The sequence below is a fragment of the Mytilus edulis genome, chromosome 10 (genome assembly GCF_963676685.1).
Source record: "Mytilus edulis chromosome 10, xbMytEdul2.2, whole genome shotgun sequence".
NCBI lineage: Eukaryota > Metazoa > Mollusca > Bivalvia > Mytilida > Mytilidae > Mytilus > Mytilus edulis.
This window is the reverse complement of record NC_092353.1, coordinates 21,352,964-21,365,006: the sequence shown is the minus strand read 5'-3', so window position 1 is coordinate 21,365,006 and position 12,043 is coordinate 21,352,964. Positions and strand designations below refer to the sequence as shown.

General features: G+C 34.7%; 1 protein-coding gene across 1 annotated transcript in view; it reads right to left on the bottom strand.

Annotated features, from left to right (window-relative positions):
• The window catches only part of LOC139492634 (uncharacterized), a 68,044-nt gene extending 57,278 nt beyond the window's left edge, over positions 1 to 10,766 (bottom strand). The window contains exon 1 of the mRNA XM_071280787.1: positions 10,678 to 10,766. Coding sequence (XP_071136888.1) covers positions 10,678 to 10,720 — 43 coding nt within the window. The 5' untranslated portion in view covers positions 10,721 to 10,766. The remainder of the gene's footprint in view (positions 1 to 10,677) is intronic.
• Positions 10,767 to 12,043: the final 1,277 nt, after the last annotated feature.

Here is a 12,043-nt window from a genome sequence, read left to right as displayed (position 1 = left end):
ATTTTAAATCAATGTATTTCAATATAGCTATTGTAACAAACTTTATCAGTGTTTTTATGAATTAAGATATTACCAATAATAGTAAGGATAGAATGACTAGCTTTGATTGTTCTACATTGTTTTGTATACATATTGTGTGTGTTGTTGAGAGCCGTTAGCTGACCCGCAGTTATTTACATCTTTATCTTTATAGATAGCTTTCTCATTGACAACCATACTTCGACCCTTTTCGACATGGGTCATTAAAATGGTGTTAAAAGGTTATTTCTAATTTTGCAGGTTTTTTGTGCAAATTACTTAAACATATACTGCACAGACATAGATTAAAAGGATTGGTAAATATACTGTAATATATCTTATCTTTCCAGAGATAACAGTTCATGCGCAAGACGAATCATCTCACCCATACTTTTGAAGGACAAGTTTTTTATTCAAAGTTTTTGTGATAAAATACGATGAAAGTTTATTGATGTGCATATATTCTAACTTGCAAATTCTGTCCTGTAAATTCATATAGAACGTGCATTTATCATAGCTTATATTGAGCAATAGACACAAATGCGAGGATACATATTGCGATTTCATGAAATGCTGAAGCAATAATGTTCTTAAAGTTAGACTGCAATCACTGTTCAAAAATTTTCCATGTTGCATCATTTTGTTGCAATAATAAGAACATCGCAAAAAATAACCAGTTTAAACTCTGATTTTACAGAAAACGAAGTGTTCATGCACATGCATTAATTGATAACTCAAACAAAGGTCATTTTTTCTGGTTGTGTAGCTTAATAGGAGATTCTCCGTATTACAAAATAATTTTAAGGTATGTACAAAACAAAAGAATCCTAGTCAAATGTGTTTTCTTGGCACCATATTATTTTCAGAGGGAACATATAATACTTTTTGATTTTATTTTTTAACTGAAGGTTTGAAAATGGTGGGCTTTAGATGAAATATTTTATTTCATTCAGAAAGCGCGACGAAAGAGCTAGTACTTATGTATTTTTTATCATAAGCGTAACCGATTTACAAAATATCAAGGAATTAGATAAACTTGTTTTCGTGACATCAAGGAGGCTTTGAAAATGAAGACCACTTTCGAATTCGTTGCATTTTCGTCAAATACTTCTGTTTTAGTGAACATCATTTGTGCGCTTAAGGGCATCATCACTTCCTTCCCATGTTGAGCAAGCGATTGATACTATTGAATTGCGAAATTTGTTCTGCAAATAATTTTTTATATCTAGTAATCGGCATTGCTGTCATTAGGGACTAGTGATTAAGTATATACACAACAACAATTATTTCTAGTTTACCCTACATAATGACGATCACGAAGACGCTTGATGAACTTAAATAGTGCAGGGATACAGACGATCCCCTCTATCTGGCAAATGTAATGATTTCGTCATTTCTGGAATCATGTCTTTCACCTGAAAAGATTCTCAATTTTGCACGCCTTTATGACGTCATTTACCAGATAGAAGGCGCGCATGTATTCCTTCTCTCATGATTGTCATTCTGAAGGGTAGTATAAAAATAATTTATGTTCCGTATTAAAGTACGAAATCTTGATTCCCGTACGACTGAGGGAGGGTGACCATCTTGTTAGATTTTAATTTCCCAAATATTTTGTACAGTATAATAATTGTTCATCCGCTGCTCAACATGTGTTGAAAGTGAAGATGCCTACATTTTTGTCACGTGGTGATGGAAGTCACATACAAGAAATTGGCAAATGTACCAACTATGCTGCAAAAGGTTGTGATGAATATGACAACCAGCATTTCTACCAAGGGGACATGGAGGGGTTGCTGTAATATGGAAAAACGAAATAGATAGTAAAGTTAGACCATTGGACGACGGTAAAGAGAGGATCCAATGTGTGGAAATAACAGGGAAAGATCAAAAACTACTCTTGGTATCAGTGTATTTACCTTCAACAGGAGGGCAAAGCAGTACAGATGAATATATGGATACCATTGACCAACTAAATGAGATCATTACTAAATACCAAGATACGCATGAAATTATAATTGGTGGAGACCTCAATGAAGATCTGGGAAATGAAGAAAGGCAAAACAAGCGGAAAAAGTATTTACAACAACTAATCGCAGACTATAGGCTAGGCTACGAGAATACTGGGAGGACCTTTATTAAGACAAATGGCCAAGAATGTTCCGAACTTGACTACTTCCTGCATAAGTCCAGACATATACAGGTTGCAGAGAAAGAGGTCCTGACGGATGTCATAAGAAATCACTCCGACCATTATCCTGTTAGATGTGAAGTTATAATAGGGATACCAAAAAGCGATACAAATCAAAACAACAAATTTCAGCAAATTCAACCAACTATAAAATGGGACAAAGTAGACCAAGATCTATATTTGGCAATTATAAACGGGCAGGTGGATATGATAGCAGAAAGCCCAGCTGAGACAGCAGAGGATGCCGATCTCCTAATCAGTAAGATTCACCAAATGCTAACAAAAGCAGCAACTGAGAGCTCATCCAAGAAATCTAAATATAAGGCAAAGCCAAAACTGAAAGTATGGACACCAATCATCAAAAGTAGCTTGAAGGAGATGAGAAAATGCTATGAGGTATGGAGTAGAAATGGGAAACCCACCAACCCAGCTGACAAGTCTTATCAAGACAGAGTTAACACTAGAAAGGAATTTAAAAAGCAGGTGAAAGTTGAGCAGGCCAGAGAGCGAGACAGAGAAAAACAAGAGATATTGGAGGCAAGAACAAGAGACAGTAAGCTGTACCACAAACTAGTAAAAGGAAACAGGAATAGAAACAGGGCTGGTACAATGGATCTACATGTAAATGACAATTCTTACTCTGGTGACCAAGTAATCGAATGCTTTACTGAACACTTTGGAAATCTAGCATCAGCAGAAAAATCATCCCAGCTGAAGGACCATCACTATCACGAACTGGTAGAATATGAAATCAAATTAATCAACGACATGGTAAAAAGTAAGGAAACACCCCCGGCAAACCAGAAAGAGCTTAAGAAGGCCATAAAGTCACTAAACAGAGGTAAATCTGCAGAGATATATGGCATCACTGTTGAGCACCTCATCTATGCAGGAGAAAAACTAGAACAACTACTTTTACGGCTCATCAATCTAGTATTTAAACATGGCTGTGTCCCAGACATACTTAAGAAAGGACTTCTTACACCTGTCTTCAAAAACAAGGGAGACCGATGTCATGCTGCCAACTACAGAGGTATTACAGTACTGCCAGTCGTTAATAATTATAAGATAATAGAGGCAATAATCAGAGACAGAATACAACCAAGAGTCCTTCAAGATCAAAATCCCACCCAACGAGGCTTCACAGCAAAATCATCGCCACTAAACGCAGCTCTGGTCGTGAAAGAAGTCTATCGAGAGAGTGTAGACAGCAACCAAGAATTTGAACTGGTTCTACTAGATGCAAAGTCTGCATTTGATGTAGTGGTACACAGTCACCTCATGCGACGACTCTTTCATTGTGGTATCGACGACACTCTCTGGAGGATAATACAGAGTATGCACTGGCAATCAACTAGTGCCATCAAATGGGAAGGAATGATTGCTGACGAGTTTCCAGTGAGTCAAGGTGTGCGCCAAGGAGGAATCCTCAGCACTGACTTATACAAGGTCTATGTTAACCCTCTACTGAATAGATTACAGCAATCAGGCCTTGGATGCAAAATTGGGAATGTCCTTTGCAATACTACAGCATGTGCAGACGACATTGCGTTATTGGGAAATAGACCACCTGATATGGAGGTACAAATAAATATATCTGCCGACTACGCAGGAATGGAAGGATATAAGCTCCAACCCCAGAAGAGTGTGGCAATACACATCCAACCTAAACCAGCCAAGAACAGTTGTGAACCAGAACAATACCAGCTAGGAAAAGATCCAATGCCAAACGTCACAAAATCAACACATCTTGGTATAATAAGAACACCATAAATGAGACAAAATATTGAGTCCAATGTTGAAGAAAATGTCAAGAAAGCAAGAAGAAGCGCCTATGCCTTGTTCGGAAGTGGATTCCATGGAGAAAACGGACTATATCCTGAAAGCTTAATTCATCTATATAAGACTTACATATCACCAGTACTACTCTACGGGATGGAGCTTTTGACACCAAAATCAGCACACTTGGAAACCTTAGAGAAGTTCCAGAAAAAGATGCTCAAACAAATTCTCTCAGTCCCCATGAGTACTCCTGATCCAGCAGTCTACATCATAACAGGCATCCTACCAGTCGAGGCACAAATCCATACCAAAATGATGACATTCTTCTGTAGCATATGTCAGCAAGCAGACAATAGTGTTGAAAAACAGCTTGGTAAAAGACAACTAACTGTAAAATCCTCAGGAAGCCACAGCTGGTATATTGAAGTACAGAGGGTCATATTCAAATACAACCTCGGCAGGGCCATGGATATGCTAAATAATCCAGATGTGACTAACACCATTGTCAACCAAATAAAAAGGCAAATTGCTAACCACTGGGTTAACGAAATATCAGTTATTGCCAACCTGTACCAAGGGCTAAAATACCTTCAAACAGACAACTTCATGGCAGGCAGAATCCACAACATACTGAAGATAAAAAGATACACCAACAAAGACCGTTTTAGAATTCCAATCAAACTAAAACTCCTCACTGGAACCTACTCACTGCAGCCCCTGAGATATAAAATCTACAAAGAAGGAAACCAGGAGATATGTAACGCCTGCAGTCAGGAAGTGGAAACTGTTGAACATCTTTTGGTCAAATGTAAAGCTTGGGATAACATCAGAAGGCCTGTAATTAAAGAGATAGAGAATATACTAACAAACAACAGCAAAATAGAGTGGGAGTCTCTAAGTGAAGGGACCAAAATACAGATATTGATGGACATAACCATGGTACAACGACAACTTCGTCAGTGAAGAAGTCTCGAAGATAGAACACCAAGCAAAACGTCTCATATTCCTTATACACAGCGCCAGATGTAAACTCCTACTTCAACCATAGCTGATTGGAAGATGACTTGGTCAGGATCTATGGTAGGGAGGGTTCTGGGTGTGTAGGTCAGCCAATTCCAAATAGGTCGAGCTCACTGTATAACATCATATAAATCTCAAACACTTCGGAGTTCCTGGGTGTATTTTGCCCATACGTGCAAAGAACATTATGCAGAATGCTGCAACAGATACGTAATATGTGTGTGCCGGTGCCAATATAGATGTGCGATAAAATCTTTTACCTTTTAAAGACAAGTTTTAGAACTATGTAAACAAACATATGACAATTGCCATTACATATACAGTGCGTGCCTAGATCGTAAACGTCGCAAAAAGTGCTAATATACCGATACGACGAAATTTTAAAAATCTTGTTTGTTTTTAGATTTTATGATGTGAAAAGACAATTTCTATGCGTTGAATAAATTTTTAGACAATATGAACGTTTTATTCAATTTTAAATTAATGAAAAGAAAAGAAAGTGTTTTTAGCTTCTTTTAGATCCTTAGTCCATATTACGAAAGACGAACTATTTTAGATTTTACTGCTGCAAATCTGTTATTCTTTTTACCAGTGCGAACGTGATAAAAGTAATTTATTTACAACATTTATCTTTTAAGAATGAACTATTTTACTACGTAAACATATATAATCCCCCTGTATATATGTCCGGTAACTAGCCTAACAATTTTAAACGCAACTAAGAATACATACAACAAGATACATGTGCAACTACAAAAGTGATCCTGTATATTTATTGGTGGAGGATAGCATTATTCAAAATATAGTGTACATATATTCCTACATTTATGGTGGTGGGTTTTGTTCTACATGCCTTAACGGTGTGGTTGTCCTACAAAGGATGTGAAGATTTGGAAGAAGAAGAAGAAGATTCGTCAAAAAACCGTTTCCCAGAATTGCCATACCTTTTTTGTAGGACATAACTCATAAGTGGGCTTTTAGAGATGACCAGGATAATGACGAACGAATTTACGAAAGCGTTACTTGACGAATCGTACGAGAAGTTAAGTAATTCGCATTGTCTGCATGAAGTTTACATCAGATATGTCCCGTCTTTGTAGCTAACCCCTCATGTTGAATTTAAAATTAATAATGAAATGTTTTCTACAGTAGAAAAAGGTACATTCGATATACAAAATAAAATTGAGAATGGAAATGGGGAATGTTTCAAAGAGACAACAACCGAGGCCACCAATGAGTATACAATGCAGCGAGAAACTCCAGCACCCGGAGGCGTACTTCATCTGGCTCCTAAACAAACTTCTATACTAGTTCAGTGATGATGGACGTCATACTAAAATCCAAAGTATTCACAAGAAACTAAAATTTCAAATCATACAAGAATATCAAAAGCCAAAGGCTCCTGACTTGGGACAGGCTCGAAACATGCGGTGGAGTTAAACATGTTTTTTGATATCTTAACCCTCCCTCTATACCTCTAGCCAATGTAGAAAAAACAAACACACAACAATACGCACAGTAAAACTCAGTTCAAAAGAAGTCCGAGTCCGATGTTAGAATAGGTTACAAAAGAAACTAAACAAAATGACCATGATTCATAAATTAACAAAGGACTACTAGCAGTTACTGACATGCCAGCTCCAGACCTCAATTAAACTGATTGAAGGATTATGACTTCATCATGTGAATATCAAGTGCAATCCCTCCTTTTAGGGGTTTGATATTATACCATCATAAAATATATTAGAGGAATACAACCCGTATCATGCCAACAACTGGTTTTAGAATAGATTGTGTTTATTTCGAATGCAAAGACCATATAAGTGAATCAACATTAAAGCCAAAACATGCAATCTTTAATGACCTAACAACAGTATCGTAACTATATTCCTTATTAATAAGTCTGTTTAAGGATTTGTTAGTTGAATGCCCACATTTTTGTGCTTTGTAAAGAATATTACCATAAAAAAAATACTTGAACGTATAAGATGTCTGCATGTTGAATTATATTTACGAATGATATCCTTGTACCGATGGTAAAATTTAGTAAATGTTTTGACTAGTTTGTGATATCGAAAACCCTGGTGTAATAATTTTTTCAGTAATACACAAATTTCTCTCGCTAAACTCTTATACGTTGTTACATAGACGAGCGAGTCTTACCAGTTGAGATATATAAATACCACAAGATGGTGACAAGGGAACGTCACCATCTAAAAATTGATAATTAACGATAGGAAATGAAAAATCATCTCTTGTATCATTAATTTTGGTATAGAGTTTCCCGTTAATGATATAGATATCGATATCGAGAAAAGGGCAGTGTACATTATTAGTATTAGCTTTATTTAAAGCTAGTTTAACAGGATAACTTCAGTATACATACTGAAGTCGTCATTATTGAAGTCTCTGTTTTAACAATGAGGTTAAAAAGGGATTATAATGAGTTACAGAGTTAATACAAGGATGATAGCATAGATATTGACGCTGTTTTGTATTGATATAATTGATGATTAATTTCAGAACTGTTTTATTTTTTTATGCCCCCAAGACCAGTCAAATTGGTATTGATGCAGAGAACATCTGCCCAAATTTTCAAAAAATGTGTAGCCAAAAGAGGGTTTTTTTTAAGGAAATTTTGTGATAAAAATTTGATACCTCAAATGACATTTTAAGGAATTTTGATATATTGATAATCATCTCTTCAGTCTATTCGGTGAATCTTTGATGCTTATTAAATTTTCTGATTGCAAATTTATACGAAATTAACAAGTTAACAGACCGAAAACATCAACAAACTTATGTATAAACGAGCAATTCATCCAACAGACCACGTCAGATGAGTTGCATACTGTTTAGGATCAAAATGTCTTAATACAAACAGAAAAACAATTATATGAATGTTGGACCAGTTCAACCCACTTACGTGTACAAATAGATCTAAAGTACGTTTCACCTTGCTGGGTATCACATTCGGGTAAAATCTTATCATATAAAAGAGGGACGAAAGATACCAGAGGGACAGTCAAACTCATAGAACGGAAATAAACTGACAACGCCATGGCTAAAAATGAAAAAGACAAACAGACAAATAATAAATCACAATACACAACATAGAAAACTAAAGACTAAGCAACACGAACCCCACCAAAAACTGAGAGTGATCTAAGTGCTCCGGAAGGGTTAGAATATATAATGAGAATGTAGTTTATACGTTTTTATATAAATATACTTACTGCAACTTATTTTCGTGACAAGTTTTCAACTTCTATGGTTTGTTCTCTACTCATGTGGAAACTTAGAAACATAGTTTAAATTTTTAATAGGTACAAAATAACCCATTTTGTCAGTGATTTCATATAACCTGCCGAAATCGTTTCTAAATTCTAAAAGTAATTTTAAAACAAGACGAATATGTTTATTATTTAAGAATTGAATGCTTCTTTTTGTAAATTTATTGAGGTGTAAAAGCGTTGACCGAAGTACATTTTGTATGAAGCGCGGAAGCGCTTCATTCTAAAAATGTACGCACGGTCAACGCCATTACAACCCTATAAAGTTACAAGAAGAAGCATTCAATACTTATAATTACATTTTTTAGCTATGATCATGAAAACACGAATTTTATATATTTTATTATTTAATTCACCTGTGCACTTTATTGTTGGAGCACGTGTTATCATTTGGATGACAGAAATATCCTATTTTCTCAAGTGAGCTGAGCAAAACGGAAAGGCAATATAATTACATTTCGATAATAAAAAAAAAGTTGACATCGTAACATCATCTGAATAATATTTATTATTGATCATTTCGTTTGCCTTCTTGGTATTTCGAAGACCGGTATTTTGAGGTCAATGAAACTTGAAATACTTAAACCATTGAAACGTATATTAACAATCGCAATACAAAAACATGTCAGAGGATGCCATGAGATTGTGCATACTGGATAGGATTTAAATTTATATCGTTGTAAAACGCTGAAGTTTTCTTCGTGTGCGTTTTAAATGTACCCTTGTGTTAATTAAATTCCTTTCGAATAAAACGTAATTTACTCTTCTGACTAATTTTGTTTACACCTAATAAAGTTTGGTTTTGTCATCCTCATGCAGAGTTAACGAATATGATAAATTAGAAAAAAATCATTATTTTTGTCTGATTCAAAATACATTTTTTTATTATTGTTTTTAACTTTTTTGTAAACTGATATATTTGTTTGTTTGCAACTTGATTGATTGATTGATTTATTGTTGGTTGCTAAAATTTCAGTGGCAAAATACTCATGCATGTTTAGGACGAGAACAAATTGACAATATATATGATGTTATACAGCTCGTAGGTCGGGTAAGTTTAGAGTGCCATTCCAAAACGAGGGTATATTGGATAGGCACAGAAATATATCCTTGCAAAAGACCACCTACGTATACGGACCCCTCACAGAATTATTATATTTTATCGGACCACAGATGAATTATCATGTTGTGATTGGTTAAATGCCGTCACGTGGTGACTCCCTATGAGACCGTATGGGGTTAGTAAGTTTCATATGGGGTTCATGACGCGTTAATGGCGACGTCATCTATTAATGTTGTTGTGTTTCATTGTTTATTTTTCAACAAAACGCCGCAGAAAAAGTCCAGCGTCCGATAAATTCGTTATACGGTTAACTGCTGACCCCCTACGGATCCATAGAGGGTGAATAAAATTCATAGGGGACTCGGCCTCCGGCCTCACCCCCTATGGATTTTACTAACCCTCTGTGATCCGTAACGGGTCAGTAGTGAACCATATAACTTATAATAGGGTTTTACAATCTCTCTACACGAGACATCGGATTCTGAAATTCGGGGTCAGTAGTGAACCATATAACTTATAATAGGGTTTTACAATCTCTCTACACGAGACATCGGATTCTGAAATTCGACAGAAGGTTTATAACGTGATTAAACATCACACACATAACTGAAGCCTCCTTTTAATCGTAGGTAGTACTAAAAGTTTAGAAAATAAAAGAAGCAGACAACTATATGTCATATCTTTAAAATATGATTTTATGAAAAATTTGTTAACAGAATCCTATTTTATATAAATAGTGCATTGAAAGGAACGTTATCCTGTTGGAATCACTGGCTCAAAATAACAGGACAATAAAGCAATTATTCTCCCAATCAAGACTGTCTTTTGTCAGTATAATCTATTTGCCAGTTTGTCATTTGTCTTGATTTTGCCACTTGCACTTTTACTCGCGAAAACGAAACAGATCCTAAAAATTTGTTTAAGTTTTTTTTTAATCTTCTTTTAAAGGATAAAAGTTATTGTGTTGATTGTATTTGACAACAGACATATAACGGTGTTTTATATGTCTATATTTGGTCTCTTGTTGAAAGTTTTCTCATTGGCAATCATACCACATCTTCTTTTTTATATTTACAATAGACATATTCTTTTTTGTGTGTAAGTATTACTGTATTGGCGAAAATTACACTTGCCCCTCGTTAATTTATATAAAATTAAATCGGGACACATAATAATTGCTTTTTGTGCTTTCAATTACATACACCAACAACGTGCTTTTCTAATGCTTAAGTCAATCACTGTGGATGTATACCAATATTGTTCAATGTGAAATAAAATTATATAGATATAAGAAATAAATTTCAACTCACAATAATTCTGAAGAATGATTTGAAAAAATAATCCAAAAAACATTCTGTTGTACAAAATATTTACATATTGAACTATCAAGTGAAAAGGATTTAAATGAGAAACATAAGAAATGTTTTATGTTTTAAATACCATGCGCTCCTATTTTAACAAAAGAATTTTGCAGATCATCAGTTTTTGCAAAGTTAAATATATATATTACGTCTATCGCTACATATATTTAGATTTTTATATACCAGCCTTCATGATTGTAATTATACTGTTAAATCATCAAGGAAAAGTTTTTAGCTCGAAAGCTTAATAAAGAGACATGTCAAATCGAACAAATTAAATTCGATTTAAGAAAATAAATAATTTTACCTGTCCTTGATATTTAAAGAGTAAAAAACTTAAAATTGGTTTCTGCAGCGAATATGTGAAAATTTAAAACGTTGAAAAAAACGAAATTCCCATAGATGTAGAAATAAGACAACTCTTAGAAATGAAATGTTAATAAATGTCTTTATTGTAAATTAAATGTCCTTTCAAGATAGGATAATCTGAAACACAACTTTAATGGAGGGTCAAAGGGAGGCGGGATAATTACAACAATAGAAATGTAACCCTAATAGTCATCTAGATGTCAACACCCCCCTATCCAAACAAATCATGATAGGTTAACTATGCGTTACAAAATCGTATTTTTAACACTTGGTTGACTTCCATTGGATGTAAAATTGTTTTTCCGTGAAAATATTCACGGTAGGTATAGTGTCCGTCTGAGATCATGTTTTATTTTTCTGAGGGAATCGGTCCCATTTTTTTCTGTGTAGATTAGTTTTTATCGAAGGATATTACATGCGATTGAATCAATTTACTGCAAATTTGCAAGTATAACGTTCATTCTTTATTGTTCACATAATTCTGAGGACTTGATACAAATAAGGATATGTGGAATGATTTCCAATGAGTAAACAATCCACTAAAGTTCAAACAAAAAGGATGCAAGCAACAACCATGTTTAAGCAACCTCGCGGCCTACAACATTTAGAAAACCAAATACCGTGTAGTCGTCTATAAAAGGCCCGACATACCGACATGAAAAAAATTAAAAAGTTAAATTAAAAAAACTAATGGCCTGTTTCAAATCAAAACAATATTCGATAACCAAATATGACAGATGTGAACTAACGGAAACCACTGAACTACAGGCTCTTGACTTGGGATAGGCACATGTTGAATGTGCCAGTGTTAAGGTAGCAAAATACAAAGATTTTTTATCCCCAATCAGAAATCTTTAAACTGATGTAATTCCACTCATCCTTCTGTAAATTTTACAAATGAGGTACCGAAAGAAAGTCGAAGGATTAATCTTCTTCAAAACGTAAC